A 22,233-nucleotide genomic window follows, 5' to 3' on the forward strand; every position below is an offset into this window, starting at 1 on the left:
TGCGGGTGTTTCTACAGATGTACGATGCTGAACACTGTTCATATAGTTTTGACATATTTTTAAAATGTGTATTTTCCTTCCTGTATTACAAAATTTTAAGTGATGACCTATAAACAACAGCCAAAAACATATACATATATATATATATTCATTAAATAAAATAAAAAAAATGGCGGACTGTGTAGATCACTCAGGGGAGGACCTATGCTAATATGGTGCAGTCCGTCACCAGTCGTGGGCGAGGCCTGATCTAACGTGACTTCACTTTAGAGCAGAAATGAAAACCATTCAAATACTGTGTCTAAAATGAATGAGGGAAAATACATAAAAAAATACTAATACAACAGGCTGGAAAAATTGACATTTATTCATTTGAATATCTATTATATATATTCGTATTCATGCTGAAAGAGTACGTTTTTTATATAATGTTTTCTCCCTTGTAAACGAGTATAATACAGCATCATCATATAGGCTATGTAGAAAGAACTGAAGCCTGTCAACCAAAACATGAGCTCATTGATGTCATTAAATGAGTCTGCTTTTTTATTCCATCCATTACTCCTGGTCAGAGGCTTCAGTAAATATTTTGTTTATACCTGGGGTTACGTTGAACGTTTAATGGTGCAATGCTCACATATTTAGTAGTGTGTAACTCTAAACAGATAAACAGCACATATTTATTGTTCAAAGCATTGACGAGCTGCTTAAAATACATTATTTTACAGCATTTGTAAACCATTTACAACAATGAACCATGCACAATAAAATTTAGGGATATTTTGGGGAGTGACATTTTTTGTTTATTTTTTAATTATAGACTATAATATGCATGTATTATTCATATTATTTGATGACAGAGTTTGTGTATGAAGCTAAACTTCATGTTGCAACTTGAATTTAGTTGGTTATGATGTTTTTATTTTAAATGTTTATTTGATTTTTATTGTAAACTACTGGGTAACTTATGTGCATCTTTTTTTAGCCTATGTCTCTGACATATTTGAAGGACAAATCTGTTAAATGTATGACTCTATGGCATGGGGGGGGGGCATGATCATGTGTTGGTCTGCAGGAGAGGGAAAGCGGTAAGGCTCATCACCTTGGTCGTAATTGTCTCTAACACCTGTCTCTCGTTATAGTGACGACGGAAGGAGACCTGAAAAGGCCAGCACCAGGCCTTCATGGAGGTACGCCTGGAGCAGGAACAAGGCTTCCAACTCCTGCTACAGGCACAAGCAGAGGACTGCCAGGGAGGGGCCTTGCGCTGTGACCTGCCAGGAGCCTACACCATCGGTGATCCTAATGAAGATGGGGCCAAACGATTATCTGGAGGCCTTCCTAGACCTGTTCGAGAAGACAGCAGAGATATGAATCGATCGGTTGGCCGTGGCTCAATTTTACTCGATGCTGGACTTAACAAAGGGTTATTGGCAGGTTCCTTTAACCCCAATATCCCGAGAAAAAAATGCTTTTTCCACACCGTTCGAATTACACCAATTTGTGATGCTTCCGTTCAGTTTGTTCAGAGCCCCAACCACGTTTCAGCGCCTTATGGACAAGACCCTCAGACCACACATGGTATATGCCGCCGCAATTGGGTGGGTGGAAGTTAGATATCTGGGGTTCCACTTTGGTCATGGGCAGGTGCGTCCACAGGTTAAGAAAATCACAGCAATCGCAGGCTGCCCTGCGCCCAAGACAATCAAAGGGGCAAGGCAGTTTTGTAGGGATGGCTGGCTACTACCAAAGGTTTGTGCCTAGCTACTCAGATGTCACAAGCCCACTGACTGACCTTACTAAAAGGGGGCACCCAATCCGGTCCAATGGACAGAGTCGTGCCAACTGACTTTCCAAAAGATAAAGTCTGCACTGTGTGGGGGCTGCTTTTACATGCACCTGACTTCTCTCTCCCGTTTATTTTGTAGGCTGAAGCATCTGACAGGGGGCTGGGAATGGTACTCTTGCAGGAGTTGGGAGGGGAGGAACGGACAGTGCTATTTATTTGTCGCAAGCTCTCCTTCAGGGAGACAAAGTATAGTACCATCTAGAAGGAGTGTCAAGCGATTAAATAGTTTTTTTAAATAAAACTAATGTAGCGTTTTCCACTGAGGAAAGGACGGAAACAGCGACAGATTTCAGGTAAGGTTCCTATTTAATTATAAATCAAGAGTTTACACACACAATCTTAACACAGCAGCTTCTTGGCCTTCGTGTCGGGTTCTCTCCCCCAATGTTCTGTGGCTGCTGTTTTTCCGCTCTCCTCACATTACTGGCTTAATTTAGCTCAGGTGTAAGCGCCCTTACCGCTTTTCTCTCCCGGACGGGCGCTTGACCACGCCCCCGCTACCACATACCCCCACCGCCCAACTCAGGCCGGGGCGTCATCTGGCCTGCCTACCACTCCCCCCATTTCTGGAGAGGAAGTCAGCGGCAGCCATCTGCACCCCCGGTCTGTGGACCACCTTGAACTTAAAAGGCTGGAGGGCCAGATACCAATGGGTGATCCGGGCGTTAGTATCTTTCATGCGGTGGAGCCACTGCAGTGGGGCATGATCCGAGCAGAGGGTGAAGGCCCACCCCAGCAGGTAGTTTCGGAGCGTGAGGACCGCCCACTTGATGGCCAGACACTCCTTCTCTACGGTGCTGTACTTGGTCTCCCTCAAGGAGAGTTTCCGGCTAATGTTCAGCACCGGGCGCTCCTCTCCCTCCACCACCTGCGAGAGTACGGCCCCCAGCCCTCTGTCTGAAGCGTCCGTCTGTAATACAAAAGGGAGAGAGAAGTCAGGTGCATGCAAAAGCGGCCCCCCACAAAGTGCAGTTTTAATCTGTGTAAATGCCTGTTGGCACTGCTCCGACCATTGGACCGGATCTGGAGCCCCCTTTTTAGTGAGGTCAGTCAGCGGGCTGGTGACATCCGAATAATTAGGCACAAACCATCTGTAATAGCCAGCCAGCCCCAGGAACTGCCTCACCCCCTTTTTGGTCTTGGGTCTAGGGCAAGTCGCAATCGCCGCGGTCTTGTCAATTTGGGGACGCACCTGGCCATGTCCCAAGTGGAACCCCAGATACCGTACCTCCACACGCCCAACCGCGCACTTTTTCGGGTTTGCCGTGAGCCCCACCCGCCGCAGTGACCTCAGGACGGCCCTCAGATGTTGCATGTGCCGCTGCCAATCATTGCTATAAATTATGATATCGTCTAGATAGGCAGCGGCGTAAGCAGTGTGCGGTATGAGGATCCTATCCATGAGACGCTGAAACGTGGCTGGTGCCCCGAACAAACCGAAAGGAAGCGTCACCAATTGGTGTAATCCAAACGGCGTAGTGAAAGCCGTTTTTTCACGGGATATTGGTGTCAAGGGGATCTGCCAATAACCCTTCGTTAGATCCAAGGTCGAATAAAATCGAGCAGTACCTAACCGATCGAGCAGTTCATCAACACGGGGCATTGGGTACGTGTCAAATTTAGACACCGCGTTGACTTTTCTATAATCCACACAGAAACGTACAGACCCGTCGCTCTTGGGAACAAGAACGACCGGGCTGGACCAATTGCTGTGGGATTCTTCTATTAACCCATCTCAAGCATTGCGTCCAATTCTTATATGCGATAAGGGTGGCAACGTACCACCACGCCCGGTTCGGTCTCGATGTGGTGTTGTATGATGTTTGTGCGGCCCGGTAGAGGAGAGAACACGTCTGCAAACTCCTTTTGTAGTTCGGAAACCTCTGCGAGTTGGCGCGGTGAGAGGTGGTCTCCACAAGGAACCGGGGTGTTAGGATTGCAGGCTTTGTTTACCTCCGGTCCGATCTCCGCCCTCTCCGGAACTACCATTGCCAGCGTCACAGAGGCCGCCTCTTCTCTCCATAATTTCAGGAGGTTGAGGTGATATATTTGACACGCGCCCCCTCTATCGGTACGTTTGACTTCATAATCGAGGTCCCCTACTCATCGTGTGACCTCAAAGGGTCCTTGCCACTTGGCGAGTAATTTCGAGCTCGATGTTGGGAGTAATACAAGCACTTTCTTTCCCGGTGCATATTCCGTAGCTGAGCACCCCTGTCATACAGCCGCCGTTGGCGTTCTTGAGCCTGGAGCAAATTCTCCTGTGTTAATTGCCCCAGAGTGTGGAGTTTTGCTCGAAGATCAAGAACGTATTGAATTTAATTTTTACTATTAGAAGGTCCCTCCTCCCAATCCTCCCAAGGATGACGTCGCGGACCCCGCGTGGGCATAGCCCATACAGCAGCTCAAATGGGAAGAACCCCGTGGAGGCTTGCGGAACCTCTCGTACTGCGAATAACAGGGGGTCCAGCCACTTATCCCAATTCCTAGCGTCTTCGTGCACGAATTTACAAATCATATTTTTGAGTGTTTTATTAAATTGTTCCACCAGTCCATCTGTCTGAGGATGGTACACACTAGTGCGAATCGATTTAATGCCCAATAGTTCGTAAAGTTCGCGAAGTGTTCGTGACATAAAAGTAGTGCCTTGGTCGGTGAGGATTTCTTTCGGAACCCCCAACCGGGAGATTATCTTGAAGAGTGCCCCGGCAACACTACGTGCTGAGATGTTGCTCAGAGGCACTGCTTCCAGATATCGCGTTGCGTAATCCACCAGGACTAACACAAAGCGATGTCCACGTGACGTCCGTTCTAATGGCCCGACGAGGTCCATTCCAATTCTCTCGAAGGGGACCTCGATCAATGGAAGGGGGCGCAAAGGCGCTTTTGGGGTGGCCGGTGGGTTTACCAGCTGACATTCGCGGCACGCCGCATACCACCCGCAGACGTCGCCGCCAATGCCCAGCCAATAGAAATGGGCTATTAGATGGAGTAGTGTCTTCCTTTCCCCTAGGTGACCGGCCATAGGATTATAGTGAGCCGCCTGGAAAACCATTTCCCGGCGGCTCCGTGGAATCAACAATTGTGTCACCTCCTCTTTTGTTTGAGCGTCTTGCGTCACTCTGTACAACCGATCTTTAATAACCGAAAAATATGAATATGAAATGGCGACGCCCGGCCGGAGTTGTTGACCATCGATTACTCTCACTTGGTCAAAAGCGTGCTTAAGGGTTTCATCCCGCGACTGCTCCAAGGGGAAGTCCCCCTCTGGGAATTCCCTGAGAGGAGGGGTGACAACCTCGCCTCTTCCCTCGTCATTCGGAGCAGCCGAGGATGGCCCTGGCTCCGCCTCCCCCACCAAAGCATCGCACATCACACATCTCTTCACTTTCATACAGGACCCATCCGCACAAACTCCCTCTAATACATTTCTAAAATTCGGCAAATCAGTACCCAAGATTAGCGGATGGGTGAGGCGGGAACTAACCGCTGCCTCCACACTATGTTTTCCTCCCTGGAATTTGATCGCCAAAGTCACCATGGGATACTTGTGACCATCCCCATGCACACACCTCACCCTCACCCGTTTAGCTGTGCCCAAAGCCCCAGGTTGAACCAAGCATTGGTGGATGGTGGTCTGGTTACAGCCGGTATCCAACAATGCTTGGTATGTACCCCCCTGGATCCTTACCGGAATCCGGTACGCTCCAGCCCAATCGGGGGCAGCCTGCGGGACATCGGAGACCCGCACCACCGTCCCCACCTCCATCAGCGGACATTGATCCCGGAAGTGGTCCGGGTCTCCGCACCTCCAGCAGGCCGGCCCAGGCGCCACGGCCGCACCCGTGCTGGTGGGCGCCCCCACCTGAGGAGGAGAGCGGCTGAAGGAAGGGGAAGGGGTAGGCGGGTTCTCCCACGGCCGGGAAGTTGATCTTGGGAATCCTCCACGCCTGCGAGGGGCAGGAACGGGCCCTGGGGAGAGAGCAGAGTGAGAGGGCACAGGGGAGGGGGAAAAAACAGGGGAGGATACAGGGGAAAGACAGCGAGAGAGCTCCTCCGCTCTCGGAATCGCCGCCATGTGGTCCTCCGCAAGACGAACGGCTTCCTCCAGCGACGCCGGGCGGTGGCACTGGACCCACTCCGCCGTTCTCCTGGGCAAGCGCTGAACAAACTGCTCCAGTACTACCTGATCGACAAGTCCCTCGACGTCGCGGTCCCCCGCAAGCAGCCACCTCCGACAGGCATCACGGAGCCGCTGGGCTGACGCATAAGCGGGCGATTGGATTTATCCAGTTTCAAGGCCGGAAGAGCTGGCGACTTTCTTCCGGGCTCCGACCAACCCGTTGCAGGATGGCTCTCCTCAAGTCTGTATAAGCCAGGAGGCTTGTTGCCGGAAGTTGTTGTGCCGTGAGTTGCGCTTCCCCGGACAAGAAAGGGACTAGGCGGGCTGCCCACTGGTCGCGTGGCCACCCCCAAATTTCCGCCGTGCGCTCAAAGAGGTCCAGGAACGCCTCCGGATCATCTGCCGGCCCCATCTTCTGTAGCGCGGGTGTGGGCAGTGTGGCGCGGGTGTCCGGGTTCGCGGCTGCGGCTGGAGCGGCCTCCTGGCTGAGGAGGCTCCGGATGGCAAGCCGGTCCTCTGCTTGAGCCTGCATGATCTCAAAGAACCGACGATCCTGGTCCTGTCGGAGCTCAAGCAGGGATTGTTGGTGGCTCTGATGGAGCGTAGCGAGGGACTGGAGGACTTCCGCCAGCTGGGAGGACTCTATGGGGCGACTCTGTTCCATAGCTTGGACAACTGTTCCTTCGAATACCCGGGTTCCGGCACCAGTGTAGCGTTTTCCACTGAGGAAAGGACGGAAACAGCGACAGATTTCAGGTAAGGTTCCTTTTTAATTATAAATCAAGAGTTTACACACACAATTTTAACACAGCAGCTTCTTGGCCTTCGTGTCGGGTTCTCTCCCCCAATGTTCTGTGGCTGCTGTTTTTCCGCTCTCCTCACATTACTGCAATTAAACACAGGTGTTAGGCTTAATTTAGCTCAGGTGTAAGCGTTACCGCTTTTCTCTCCCGGACAGGCGCTTGACCACGCCCCCGCTGCCACAACTAAATTAAATTGAATTGAAAAATTTAAAACTAAGTAAAAATTAAAAACTAATTTAAAATGTAAAACATAATAGCCTTGGTTGTAATGACTAACACAACTTTCACTTTCTTTAGTCTATGTTAAATACAAAAGAAAATGCTAAATATTTACTGTTGAGAATAAATCACATGCTTTTATTTCAACATAATTGCTGAGACCATTTTTTTACATTTTGGACAACAAATTACTATAGTTGATATATCAATAGTTTATATATATGTCCTAAAAGTTTAAAAAATAATCTAATTATGTTGAAGTTAAAGCATGTCTTCCAAGGATGGTGGAAATACAGGTTTTGTGAGATGTTCCAGGAATACACTTTGTTGTTACAATCTGATGGAAAAATACTTGTATGCCGCCAACTGCACAGGCTTATATGTACAGAAGCAATGACTGTACAGAATACAAGTCACATTCATAAAACTTGCTTCTTTTCCAGAACACTTAAGTGCAAATTACTGTACTTATTTTTTATTGTAATTTACAGCTTATAAACATAAATTTTTTAACTTTTAACGTTTAATAAGTGTTGTAAAAAGACTTCATAGGAAATCATATGGAAACAACTTTTCAGGACTTTTCACACTTAAAATTATGGATAATTTTTTACTTTAAGTAAAAGTAATCCTGGGTTATCTTGTTTTGTGTTTTACATTGTTCATGCCTTGTATAAACAAAGTATGAACAGTGTGAAATCTTTATGGTTGCCTAATGCCTACTTCATAATGCCAGTCACATCTCAGGATGAATACTGTCCATGTAGCAACTCGGTTTGGCTACTTTTGCAGCCAAACTGAAGGAGCAGGTAATTGTACGAGAATGGTCTTGTAATTCTGTGCAGTAATATCCCAGGTTAGAAATTTACATTTACATTTATGCATTTGGCAGACGCTTTTATCCAAAGCGACTTACAGAGCCCTTATTACAGGGACAATCCCCCCGGAGCAACCTGGAGTTAAGTGCCTTGCTCAAGGACACAATGGTGGTGGCTGTGGGGCTCAAACCAATGTCCTTCTGATAACCAGATTACCAATTATGTGCTTAGACCACTACACCACCACCACTCCAATAAAATAATCTCCAATAAAATAATCTTGTGTATTCCAGTTTCGAGGTTTCACACTGTACATTTGTAAACCTTACACTGGTTAAGTATAATTGAGTCTAACTCACAGCTTTTAATATATTTACATTTACATTTACATTTATCCAAAGCGACTTACAGTGCAATTATTACAGGGACAATCCCCCTGGAACAACCTGGAGTTAGGTGCCTTGCTCAAGGGCACAATGGTGGTGGCTGTGGGGTTCGAACCATCAACCTTCTGATTAACAGCCACTACGCCACCACCACTCCACCTTATTTAAAAAAAAAATAAAATAAATAACACCCCCTGGTAGCTTGGGTACCATAAGTGGCTGCTTATTCCACTTATAGCAAGAAATAGTCCTGTAACTTCCTGTCCCTTTCAAAATCACAAGTGTGCAACATTGCTTCAACCAAAGTGAACTTAGCCCAGGGTTAAAAAAAAAAAACTATGAAAACAAAAACTTTTCCACAAAAAATGGGTTGTGCAACACTGATCACACTGTGAATTTGGTGACAGGAGGTCAAATGTTCTACTGCTAAAATCGGTTTGTGCTTACCAACATGCGGGGTGCTCGAAACGTCATTTACAAATTAAAATGCTGTTCCTGGTAGTTTTCCAGATGTATGTTTCCTTTTTTACTATTTTTGCAGATCAGTAGAGCCACAAGAAAGGTGAGCACATTGAAATTCATGCAACAATGTCTGATGGGGAAGGTGCTTTTCAATAATTCAGCACTATGAGGGGTCGATTTCAATATACTTAAACTTTTGGAAGCACCATGTCGATTACCCATGTGATCATGTTGTATGCAATCTCTTTTTGATGTTTTATGATTAAGGCATGTAAATAATCAATCAGACTATGCAATTTGTACAACTTTATTTTAATAGTAATACTAATCAGAAATTTTACAACTTACAAAAATTGCATTTTTTTATGGTTCACATTTAAAAAGTGTGGTGAAAAGAGTTACTTAATTTACAAAAATTATTATAAAACAACAGTTTTTATTAAAATCACACATGTGAGATAAAACAAATGAGATAAAATATATTTTTGGAAAGAATATTCAGGAACATATACAGTATAGTAGCACAATATCATGACATGAAACTGGGACATGTCTATAAAGTGCGATGTTGCATACAAATTCTACCATTAAAATATTTGTTTTTAATGGGAGTTTTTTAGTAATGCACTTATTCTTAAATGCTGACAGTATAAAGAAATTCTACACAGTAATACATATAGTCAGAATAGCCTCATAGTCCAAGATAACAAGAAACAAATATTTCAAGTCAACTCCATTGTGTGTCTAGCAAAAATGGACAACGCAAATCCTTTTGATGTTTTATGATGGCAATTCTATAATCAGTATCATTAAGCAAATTGAAACATGTATTATTTGTCTAAGTTTCTATAGTCACAATTATAGTTATAAGATCTTTACTAAAAAATACCTGATTGATCTCAACCTTGATGAAAGATTTGAAGTGCTAGAAGTAACAAAAGGACAGTATTAAAACAGAAGGACTGTGATCCACTTATGATGGGCGCTTGGACTGTGCTGCTGGGTGCAGTTGCATTTGCAGTTGTGCTATTTGTGGCTTTTTGAGGGAAAGAACCAACCAGAGATTTTACAAATGCCACATAGCTGGAGGATTTAGTGAAGACCTGGATGTCTTGAGCACGGAGAGACCGGCTTACCACAGTGCTGTTACTGGACATTGTATTAGTGCTGCTGTTTGAAGTGCTACTCTGGATGGTCAGAACAGCAGCATGGACCCATGACAGACCTTGTTTACACATTAACGGACCACCTTGATCACCCTGAGAGAGAGAGAGAGAGAGAGAGAGAGAGAGAGAGAGAGAGAGAGATTCATAAAATTTGAACTACTTTATGAAAAGTGTTTTAAGTATATGAGAAAAAAGGTCTGTCACTGATTAACAAGTAAGTTATTTTAAATATAAATAGTCACAGAAGACTTCCCTAGTATTTGGCTGTTTATGGTAAGCATTTCTTGCAAAAATAATGTAAATGGTTTTCTAATGAACTTGCCTCCTGTAAGTTCAAAGAACTTGTACAAATACTATTGTTTGAGGATGAGTTCCCACAATTCACTATAGCAGTTTGGAATTCCTGAAGAGCTTGATTAGCTATGAAAGAAGGACAACAAATACAAAGAATATATATGAGATAAATGATGAAATATCTAATAAACATTCTAAAAGTACTTACATTAACACACACTTACCTCCTCCTGCTCCTTTGCCCCAGCCTGCCACCCAACATGGAGTATCAGCACTGAAGGTACTATCTCCCTGGTCCACGCATATGGGCTGAATGAAATCTGACAGTTTTGGTGCACTGGCCACCTGCAAGACTGCAACATTGTCACCTGTGAAATTGCTGATTGTAATGTTTGCCACTTTTACAGAGAGCTCATTGGGGTTGGTGCCATTCCGATCCAGGATCACAGTCCAATCGGAGGCATTGGTAGATCTGGATAAGAAGCACTCAAATTAATCCAGTTTGATTTTTAAAATTTTTGATGAGTCTGAAAATGTTTTTATTGGGGGGGTAATAATAAGGTGCTATTACCTGGAAAAGCAGCTGGCAGAGCTCATGACAAACCGTTCAGCAATCATTGCTCCTCCACAAACATGACTGCCGTTAAGCTGCAGACTGGCCATCCATGGCCATACACCTGAAGATGCAAGGGAGCTGTTTCCTCCCACACGAGTATTCAGTTTTGCACTTCCACACACTACAGCTAAAGAAACAGAGACAAAGAATGATGCATTCAGGTTCTCTTTGTTTCTTTGATTCCTTTGTTATGACTCTCTTAAAAAAGAGTGATTGCATTTTGTATGGGTAGGACTTTTGTACAGACAGTCAGGTTCCATTACAGAGACAGTCATGTTCCAATAGCATTATGGTTCCATTAGGTTTATGCCAAAAACAATTCGGTATTTTCCCCTTTAAATAAGGAAATACTAATGGTAAATAGTTTTTTCCTTGGATGTTTAGATATTTTGACTGCAAAACAAGACAAATATTCTGAGTAAAAAAATACTTTTTGCAGTGATTATGTTGATCACATCAATCCATTATAGCAGTAACTTAAAGGAACCTTACGTGCAACGGTTGTAGTAGCAGGAGCAGCAGTTGACGTAATGGCAGGCACATTAGCACAGCTTATGCTCAGATCACCGTCAGAACCAGTGGAGATGAATTTGATGAAGCCGGGCTGGTTATTTGGCTGGTTAATCTGTTGGGTGATCCAGGTCTGATACTGAGACACTCTGGCATAGACACCAGGAAACCCAGCTAAAGCACAATCATTGCCAAAGCTCACAACCCCAGACTGGATCCAGACTGAGCCCTGTTTGCTGACCATAGGTCCACCAGAGTCATCCTATAAGACAAAGAACAGGTTTTATTCTCAGGTAATGACTGACAACATACCTGCCATTTAACATCTTTGTATTTCACAGCTTTAAAGGGGTCATATAATGGTACATGCACTTTTTCAAGTTGATTGTACTGAAATGTGTGTTGGCTGTGCCTGTACACAACCATCCTATTATGATAAAAATCCATCCAGTGTTTTTGTTTTAATCTCCTTATATATTTTCCCCTGCCTCAAATCGAGCCGTTCGACCGTGTGACGTCACACGGTCGGACGCCCCTCCCAGGATTGTTGATTGACAGCAGTGTTTCAACACAGACCCGCCCTCGCTCGTGAGCGAGCTGTCAATCATAGTCCATCATCATTGTTGATACACTGGAGCAGAATGGCGCCTAAGCGATTTAATTGTGATGTTCTGTTCTTCGGTGTAATAACGAACACAGCAGTCATTTTGATGTTCCTAAATCTGAACGGCTGAAGACGCAGTGGCTGAGTTTTGTTTACGATGGGAATATTCCCCACGAGCAATGTTTGCGCGAATCATTTTTCACCAGACTGCTTTATAAACGAGGGTCAGTATAAAGCTGGTTTTGCTAAGAAGCTGCTGCTGAAAAAAGATTCGGTACCAACTATTTATATTCCCTCTGCACCTCCAGAAGAAGTAAGTGTTACGTTTTATTAACCTTTATATTAATATTTGCAAATCGCTTGCACGCTTCACAATGAATGTGGCTAATGTTTACACTCAGGGTACATTACGGCATGTTTTCCATAACGTTACGACGTTCTCAATATAATTCATAATCCCATGTTTATAATGAACAACGCGTTATGGTTATTGTGTTCTTAAAAACTGTGTAACGGAGGGGCGGGTGACCAAAGCTCATTATCATTTAAAGTCATATGCACTGAAGCGAGTGCTGAAAACAGAGCTGTTTTTGAGCAGGTAAAATTTGTGTTTTCTTAAAATACTAATGAGAATTTTTAATAAAAGTATATTACAAAGTTTTCATTTAGATCCTAAAGATTCATATTAACTTATACAAAAATGGCATTATATGACCCCTTTAATATATAATAAGGAATAATGAAGAAAAACTAAGATCTTGTTGTTGTGTATTTAAAATGTCCAATTTGTCTTCCCATCTCAAATTCAGCATTTGAGTGCAATTACCTGACAGGAGTCTTTTCCCCCTTCCAGTAGTCCAGCACAGATCATGTTGTCTAAGATTTTGATTCCATAAAGGCACTTGCATTGCCTGTTTCCAACAATAAGCACTTGCACTTCCTGTAGCGGTTTTGATGAAGGCAGGGGAACTGAGACATACATTGAAAAATACTGTTTGTGTCAGCTACTGCAATAGTACAGTATAGAGAATGTGAAGCTACGACACGCCACGTTGCATGCTGGGGCGGTGCCACCATCTTAAGAGGATCGCGCTCTTCTAATGTTAATACAAATTATATTGAGAAGGGAAAAGAAAAAGAAAGTGGGCCCTACCGGGACAAACTGAATGCCAATGCCAAGCAATGTATTTGGAGAAATTAATCGCCATATGAGTTAGCAGCCTAAGAATGAATCTCAGATGCCAAAACACTACCTCCACTGACATACCCTGACATCGTGAACTACCTCGTTTTTGGACTAAGTGCGTAGACTCTGCATGAGTTTAAATGATACAAATCCCTGGAAGCTCACAAACAATTTTGCAGTGGCTGGGGGCAAGATCTGCTAAGCCACAAGCCGGCAAACTGTGAAAGCACTGTCATACTTGCAAAGGTAAGGTGTCACTCCTCAGTTTTGTCTTAATTATTGGCGGTCAAATTTGGGCACGAATACCACAAATGTGCAGATCTAATAAAGAGAATCAGAGGGTTAAACGTTAATCTTACAACATGTGCATAAAAAGATCCTTTAGGTTTGTATGTAGGGCCCCTGCTGATACTCATCCCAATTGTTACATAACATAACCCTAAATACATCTCTGTCGTTCAACAGGTCATGTTATTACGTAACAATGAGGTGAGTTCAAAGCTATTTACTACTTCTGATTAAAATTTTTAGGCTTGTGACCAAAGCTGTCATTTTTTGTTATTTAATACGCACTAGCAGAAAAGAAGCATGATCTTCCTAATATGGCGTCTACACTAAACAGTTACCCAGAATTCAACACAGCATGACGTCAACTTCACATTCTCTATATTATGTTTGTTTTGGAGAATTTGATTAAATTCTTACCACCGGTTTGAGTATCTCCCCATCCAGTGACCCAGCTCACAGTGCGGTTGAAGAATGTACTGTCTGCAGCTGCCAGGCAGACCGGTCTTATGACGTCAGTAAAATTCACAGATGAAGACAGATGCAGGAGAGTGATGTCATTGTCATAAGAGATGGAACTGTAGTTTGGATGTATAATGATTTGTGAGACAGTTCTGGACACCTCGTTTGAATTTGTTCCTGACTGCGTCTGTCGCCCCAGGTACACAGTTAGGCCATCAGTTAAAGTACTGGAATTCAGTGAGAGAGAAAGTGTTAACCATCAGTATATTAATTGAGTGGAACGTGATGATTTATCTCTGGAAGGGTTGGTCTGTGATCTACTGATGGTTATGTGGTGACCTGTCAAAGCAGTGAGCTGCTGTCAAGACCCATTCATTGTTGATGAGTGATCCACCACAGAAATGTTGACCATTCCTGTGAAGACTGACTTGCCATGGCCAAGAACCAACAGAAGCATTCTGTCCCCCTACTATCCTTGTGTTGAGAGGGGCTTTGCCACATTCTGATAAGGAGTAAAGAAAGAAAGCATGTTTTAGACAAACAACCAGTTATATCAAGAGTTTTGTCCATTTAAATTATGTTGTGAAAATCTGGTTACCTGCTAGTTGTGCGTCACATCCTAGAAAACAGTAAACATATTAAGTTTACATTTTATGCATTTGGCGAACACTTTTATCCAAAGTTCATTCAAGTTATACATTTTTATCAGTTTGTGTGTTCCTTGGAATCACACTAATAACATTGGTGTTGTTAACGCCATGCTCTACCAGTTGAGCTATAGACCTTCATAGTAGTACGAAAATAGTACCAAATCAAGTTTTGACAGGCCTACCTCTTAGAAGAGCAACTGTAAACACTGCACTCAGTAGTTGGAGCATAATTGTCATCTCCGAAACAGATCTCAGAGTGTCTCTTTCTTTGAAATAGCCCTGTTAACCTCTTTTCTTCACGCCTACATTCCTTGTATAAGCAAACATTCTTTTACCACATTTAACTGACACACCTCCATCTCCCTCTGTCTTAAACATTCTTCAATTTCCATTTGTGCTACTTATTTATATCCTGTTATGGGCACAAAGAATTGAGCTGTCAGAATCGTCAGGCTGCATGTCAGAAAACTTCTAGGTTACTGTTGTAATCTCCGTTCCCAGATGGAGGGAACGAGACATTGTGTCGATTGAAGTGGTACTAGGGGTCTTTCTTGAAGGCCTCATTTACCTCTGAATTTGAAAAAGCATGGGAGCAGGCCACACCAGCCGCAATCTTTTCTCTTTCTCTATGCTTCTCGCGTAGAGTGTAAAAGCGGCTGGGGCTATCTTAATGTTATAATATGTGTTACGTCCCTGTGGTTGCGCGTGGATGTTTTTCTCTCTCTCTCTCTCTCTCTCTCTCTCTCAAAATTCTTAGGCTCGCTCAGCCACTGGTCTGCTGTTGGCTGGAAGAGCTGTCAATTTCCATCTATGACGTGACGTCACCTCCTCCCCCTGCAGCCATTCAAGTTTCCCGCGAGCAGTTAAAGGGAAGCGGCCAAGAACGCGTGAACAGCTTGTTTTCTTGTCGCTCTGCTTTGTTGCCCTGTACGTTCGTTATGTTCTGTTATTTTCTTTGCCATCTCGTTTTGAATATTATTGTGACACGTTCCCTTTTATGTTCTTACTTTTGCCCTTTTGATGGTGTGGTTTGAGCTCACCTAGAGTAATGTGGACAGGTAAAAATGTCACGTGACTTACACAAAACAACACCTAGGAAAACTATGTATATACACATCAGGTAAGCAAGTGAATGCCACCCTTGTATGTTTTTGTGTTTGTTAGTCAGTGTAATTTAGAGAGGGCGTTTGACGCTGAAGAGGTTTGTCTTTACTTTTCTTTTGTTTATTAGTTAGATTAGAGGTTTGATTTACAAGTCAGACTGAGTTGTGTTTTGTTCTTTTTATTCATTTGGCTTCACTAATTACGTCCCTTTATTCTCTTGGGTTAATTATTTTGCTTATTATTTTCTTTGTTTATATTCAAATTATTATTATTATTAACATTAGTCATATTTTTGGTATATGTTAATTCACTTATGTATAATAAATCATTTTTTCTTTCGCATTATTTCGTTACGTGTTGTCTCTTGCCATTTTACTCACAGCAAGTTCATCGCAACCTCACTGTTACCTTGGCTCGTAACATTTAATGGGGGCTCGTCCGGGATCGTTAAAATCCCAAATAAATTTATAGTTGTGATCATTTGTGTGTGTGCTGGTGGCAAGTGACGATACGTTATTTTGGCGGCGTATTTATGCGGAGTGGTATTGTTGTGCTCGTTTTCTGGTTGTGCATTATGGAAAGGTTTAACTTGCAGGAATTTATTGCCAGTCCGTCCTTAGAGCAGATTAGTTCGTGCAGGAAACAAGACTTGGTGCTGATAGCTGACCACTATCAGGTTGTCGTGAGTAGACAGGCACTTAAGAGTGACATAAGGAGTAAGCTAATACAGCGGTTAAGAGAGAGTAATGTTCTTCCTATGTCAAATACCGTGGGTGATGATGGGGCTAGCGGACATGTCGGTGTGGGTGACGTTGCAGTGGTAAATCTCAGCCTTGTGGATGATGAGGATAAGCGGAGCGGTCGCGCTAATGCGGAGGTGATGGCCGAGGCTAAGGCCGGCATGCCACCGTTTGATCCATTCTCTCCCAGTTCTGTTGATTCCAGAGACGGCGCGCGACTCAGAGTCCGCTTGGCCCGTTTGCAATATGAGGCACAAGAGAAAGCCCAAGCACGTCAGGCTGAGCAAAATCTGCGTTTGGAGTTACGCAGGCTCGAAATTGAGGCGGAGACTCAGGTGAAGCTGCCACAGCTCGATCTGGACGCGATGAGGGTTGCTGCCGGTTCGGCTGCGCAGTCGAATCCAGGTCCGGTCTCTGATGTTCCTCCGCGGTCTGATTCATCCCAGGTAACATTTGACATAAGCAAGCACATTGCCTTAGTACCTCAGTTTAGAGAATCAGAAGTAGATTCTTATTTTAATGCATTCGAACGCATAGCTACTTCTCTTCGTTGGCCTAAAGACGTCTGGTCTTTATTATTACAGTGCAAGTTGATTGGTAAAGCTCAGGAGGTTTGCTCTACTTTATCATTAGAGGAGAGTTTAAAGTATGAGTCTGTGAAGTCTGCTATACTTCGCGTGTATGAGTTAGTTCCAGAGGCATATAGGCAGAAGTTTAGGGGACATAAAAAAAATTCTACCCAGACATTCGTGGAGTTTGCAAGGGACAAAGGCATTTTATTTGACAAGTGGTGCACAGCCAGTAAAGTTAGTGACTTTAACGAGTTACGAGAGCTTGTACTGCTTGAAGAGTTTAAGGGGTGCTTGCCCGATCGTGTTGTGGTTTACCTTAACGAACAGAAAGTAACTTCGTTATCCCATGCAGCCGTGCTAGCGGATGAGTTTGTTTTAACCCACAAAAATGTTTTTGCACTTGTACGTCCAGAGAGATCACAGCCGGTTCCTCTGCAAAACCAAACGTTACGCTCTAAACACAGCCCACCTCGTACAAGGGAAGATCGTGAATGTTTTTATTGTCACAAACGAGGACATGTGATAGCAGACTGTTTGACTTTAAAACGCAAACAGCAGCCTAAAAGTGTAGGGTTTGTGGAAGCTGTTAAGCCAACTGTTATTGTACCTAGTGAGGAGAAAATTGACGATAGTTATCAACCTTTTATCTTGAAAGGGTTAATTTCCTTAAATGGTAATCGTGAGGATCAGAAAGAAATAAGGATGCTTAGAGACACAGGTGCAATGCAATCATTTATTGTCGCAGATAGGTTGCCATTGTCTGAAGATACCTTTTGTGGCTCAAGTGTAATAATACAGGGCATTGAAATGAGTTGCATAACTGTACCATTGCATCGTCTACATTTGCAGAGTGAGTTATGTACGGGATTCGTGAGAGTGGCAGTACGTCCTTCTCTTCCTGTTCAGGGCGTTGATTTTATTCTTGGAAATGACCTGGCCGGAGGGAAAATATTGCCCGTGTTAGAGGTTGTTGACAAACCAGACGAGTTTAGCCAGTCAGAGGATTTGTCTAATACTTACCCTGGGGTTTTCCCCGCATGCGCTGTCACTCGTGCTCAGTCGCGTAAAGTGGGTAATATGGTGGATCTGTCTGACTCTCTTTTTCTTCCTCTCCTTGCTGGTGACGAATCACTGTGTACTGTTACGTCGACAAAGCAAAACAATTCACAGTCAGAGAACATCAGAGTAAATGTGTCTGATGCGGATGCCTTAAAATTATCCGTGTCACGAGAGAAAATTATTGCTGCACAGAAAGAGGATAAGTCTCTCATCACTGTTTTAAATTCTGCTATTTCTCTTGATTTGGCTAAAGACAAAAAAGTTGCTTATTTTGTTGAAAATGATCTGTTGATGAGGAAGTGGTGTTCTAACACTAACGATTCAGATTGGAATGTTGTATATCAAATTGTCGTTCCTTCTCCTTATCGTCAGCATGTTCTATGTTTAGCACATGATCATCAGCTTGCTGGTCATTTAGGAATTACAAAGACGTACAATAGGATATTGCGACACTTCTTTTGGCCAGGGTTAAAAAAAATGCGTTGTTCAATATTGCCGTACCTGTCATACCTGTCAAACTGTTGGGAAGCCGAATCAAGTGATTCGATCTGCTCCACTGTGTCCCATACCAGCTATTGGGGAGCCGTTCGAGCATGTGATCATAGATTGCGTTGGGCCATTGCCTAAAACTAAATCTGGTAACCAGTTTTTGTTAACCATAATGTGCATGGCTACTAGATTTCCGGAAGCAATTCCATTAAGAAAAATCACCGCGCCCGTTATCAGTAAAGCATTGGTGAAGTTCTTTTCTACTTTCGGACTTCCTAAAATCATACAAAGTGATCAGGGCACAAATGTTTTATCAAGACTTTTTAAACAACTACTGGAGTCTTTGGCAATTTCTCACCGAGTTTCAAGTGCGTACCATCCACAAAGCCAGGGCGCACTTGAACGCTTTCACCAGACACTTAAGTCGATGCTTAAGAAATATTGTATGAACACTGCTAGAGACTGGGTTGAGGGTGTTCCCTTGGTTCTATTCGCAGTAAGAGAGGCTGTAAAAGAATCTCTTGGTTTTAGCCCAGCCGAACTCGTATTCGGACATCAGATGAGAGGACCTTTGAAAGTTCTTAAAGAGCACATTTTAGCTACTGATCCGAGCTCGAATGCTAACGTACTGGATTATGTAAGTACATTTCGAGATCGTTTGCATACTGCTTGGTCACTAGCTAAAGAATCTTTGGAAAATGCTCAGAAAGGCATGAAGCGCAAGTTCGATCAGAGAGCAGTTGCGCGTTCGTTTTCGTCTGGTGATAAAGTGTTGGTGCTTTTACCAGTTCCTGGATCATCTTTGTCTGCCCGTTTCTTTGGTCCGTATGTGGTGAAACAGAAACTGAGTGAAACTGATTATATGCTTTACACACCTGACAGAAGACGTCAAACCCGAGTTTGTCACATAAACATGATAAAAGCTTACCATGACAGGGAGATGCCTGAGGTGAAAGCTTCAGAGGAGACTGCAGGGCCCGCTGTCTCGTCTGTCGCAATAGCCGTGGAACTACCATCTTCTGGTATCTCAGGGGCTGACGAGGATGGTGTTGTGCTTCGCAATGCTCCTCAGCAGTGTGCAAGGTTAACCAACTCAGAGATTTTAAAAGATATTCACTCGTATCTTAATCATTTAACTTTGGACCAGGAAACTGACATTGTTAAAGTAATATCTGATTTTAACTGTCTGTTTAGTGATGTTCCTAAACAAACGAATGTATTACAGCATGATATTGTTGTAAACGGTGCTCGTCCTATTAAGCAACATGCTTATCGCATAAATGCAGTTAAGAAATCTATTATGCGTCAAGAAATAAGTTATCTGCTGGAGAATGGTTTAGCCAAACCTAGTTGTAGTCCCTGGAGTTCTCTGTGTCTTCTCATTCCTAAGCCTGATGGCACGTTTAGATTCTGCACTGATTTCCGTAAGGTGAACGCCGTAACGGTGCCAGACAGTTATCCGTTACCACGAATGGAAGACTGTATTGATAATATTGGGTCTGCTCGTTTTGTTACTAAGCTGGATATGCTGAAAGGGTACTGGCAGGTACCACTTACTCCACAAGCATCAGAAATTTCAGCATTTGTAACCCCAGACAGGTTCCTTCAGTATACAGCGATGGCTTTCGGACTCCGAAACGCTCCAGCCACTTTTCAGCGTCTTGTAAATCTTGTCTTGGCTGATGTACCGAATTGCAATGCATATCTCGATGATCTGGTTTTATACTCTGGGAATTGGAAGGAACATGTGTGCTTGTTGAGAACAGTGTTTGAACGCCTTCGTAAAGCTAACTTAACCCTCAACTTGGCAAAATGCGAGTTTGGCCGAGCGACTGTCACTTATCTCGGTAAAGAGGTTGGACAAGGCCAGGTACGACCGGTAGAGGCTAAAGTCACAGCTATTGCGGAATTTCCAGTCCCTACCACCCGACGAGAGTTACGAAGATTCTTGGGTATGGCTGGATATTATCGCAGTTTCTGCAAAAATTTCTCGACTGTTGTTAATCCTCTCACTGCGTTACTCAGCCCATCTAAATTTTTTAAATGGTCTGTGGAGTGTCAGTATGCTTTTGATTGTGTAAAGACGCTTTTATGTAATGCACCTGTTCTTGTTGCACCTGACTTTATACACACCTTTAAGCTTGATGTCGATGCAAGCACCGTTGGTGCTGGAGCTGTTCTTCTTCAGGAAGATAAAAATGGTATAGATCATCCTGTTAGTTACTATTCTCGTAAGTTTAATAAGCATCAGCTTAATTATTCTACCATTGAAAAAGAAGCACTCGCTCTCTTGCTTGCCCTACAACACTTTGAAGTTTACCTTGGTTCTAGTAGTCTTCCTGTCACAGTGTTTACAGACCATAACCCTCTGGTGTTTTTATCTCGGATGTATACTCAAAATCAGCGTTTGATGCGCTGGGCGCTAGTACTCCAAAATTACAATTTGGAGATCAAACACAAAAAGGGTGTTGATAATGTTTTGGCTGACGCTCTTTCGAGAGTGTAAAAGTATTGCATGTGTTTTTATTTTCACAAACAGGTTTGTTCTTAAGGGTGGGAGTGTTACGTCCCTGTGGTTGCGCGTGGATGTTTCTCTCTCTCTCTCTCTCTCTCTCTCTCTCTCTCTCTCAAAATTCTTAGGCTCGCTCAGCCACTGGTCTGCTGTTGGCTGGAAGAGCTGTCAATTTCCATCTATGACATGACGTCACCTCCTCCCCCTGCAGCCATTCAAGTTTCCCGCGAGCAGTTAAAGGGAAGCGGCCAAGAACGCGTGAACAGCTTGTTTTCTTGTCGCTCTGCTTTGTTGCCCTGTACGTTTGTTATGTTCTGTTATTTTCTTTGCCATCTCGTTTTGAATATTATTGTGACACGTTCCCTTTTATGTTCTTACTTTTGCCCTTTTGATGGTGTGGTTTGAGCTCACCTAGAGTAATGTGGACAGGTAAAAATGTCACGTGACTTACACAAAACAACACCTAGGAAAACTATGTATATACACATCAGGTAAGCAAGTGAATGCCACCCTTGTATGTTTTTGTGTTTGTTAGTCAGTGTAATTTAGAGAGGGCATTTGAAGCTGAAGAGGTTTGTCTTTACTTTTCTTTTGTTTATTAGTTAGATTAGAGGTTTGATTTACAAGTCAGACTGAGTTGTGTTTTGTTCTTTTTATTCATTTGGCTTCACTAATTACGTCCCTTTATTCTCTTGGGTTAATTATTTTGCTTATTATTTTCTTTGTTTATATTCAAATTATTATTATTATTAACATTAGTCATATTTTTGGTATATGTTAATTCACTTATGTATAATAAATAATTTTTTCTTTCGCATTATTTCGTTACGTGTTGTCTCTTGCCATTTTACTCACAGCAAGTTCATCGCAACCTCAATGTTACCTTGGCTCGTAACAATATGCAATCGGGTAGGGTGTTCTTTTCCAGCTCCAATTCTTTCAGGGGGAAAATCCCTGCAGAGACCACATCCTGCCCAGGCTGGGGGGAGGTAATTGTGGCAAATACGTCACTTGGGTTTTCAAGCCACACATGCAAGTAGCTTGGTTGTAGATCCTACCTAGCGAAGGAGAAGTTACTAGAAACACAGACAAAGAGCGGCTCAGAACATCTAAAGCTCTGCGTGCGGTCTACATAAGTACGCAAAGCACGCACCGGACTGGCTTGCAGTTTCACCACCTGGTCCCTGACGGGGGTCGTAGGAACCTTTGGCACGTAGCCCGGTCGTGGTCTTAGGACGACATTGGTGTCTGCTGGACCGAACTCCAGGCAAGTGTTGCTGACAGTGAATGCTTGCAGGTCCCCAACCCTCTTGATGAAAGCGAG

The 22,233-nt window shown here is 43.5% G+C and overlaps 1 protein-coding gene across 1 annotated transcript in view; it reads right to left on the minus strand.

Annotated features, from left to right (window-relative positions):
• The window catches only part of LOC127652300 (transmembrane protease serine 9-like), a 28,198-nt gene extending 13,469 nt beyond the window's left edge, over positions 1 to 14,729 (minus strand). Inside the window, exons 1-10 of the mRNA XM_052138440.1 lie at positions 14,616 to 14,729; positions 14,382 to 14,402; positions 14,123 to 14,285; positions 13,742 to 14,010; positions 12,677 to 12,819; positions 11,229 to 11,508; positions 10,692 to 10,863; positions 10,345 to 10,592; positions 10,149 to 10,246; positions 9,562 to 9,919 (exon numbers count right to left, since the gene is read on the minus strand). Coding sequence (XP_051994400.1) covers positions 9,562 to 9,919; positions 10,149 to 10,246; positions 10,345 to 10,592; positions 10,692 to 10,863; positions 11,229 to 11,508; positions 12,677 to 12,819; positions 13,742 to 14,010; positions 14,123 to 14,285; positions 14,382 to 14,402; positions 14,616 to 14,670 — 1,807 coding nt within the window. The 5' untranslated portion in view covers positions 14,671 to 14,729. The remainder of the gene's footprint in view (positions 1 to 9,561; positions 9,920 to 10,148; positions 10,247 to 10,344; positions 10,593 to 10,691; positions 10,864 to 11,228; positions 11,509 to 12,676; positions 12,820 to 13,741; positions 14,011 to 14,122; positions 14,286 to 14,381; positions 14,403 to 14,615) is intronic.
• Positions 14,730 to 22,233: the final 7,504 nt, after the last annotated feature.

The sequence above is a fragment of the Xyrauchen texanus genome, chromosome 12 (genome assembly GCF_025860055.1).
Source record: "Xyrauchen texanus isolate HMW12.3.18 chromosome 12, RBS_HiC_50CHRs, whole genome shotgun sequence".
NCBI lineage: Eukaryota > Metazoa > Chordata > Actinopteri > Cypriniformes > Catostomidae > Xyrauchen > Xyrauchen texanus.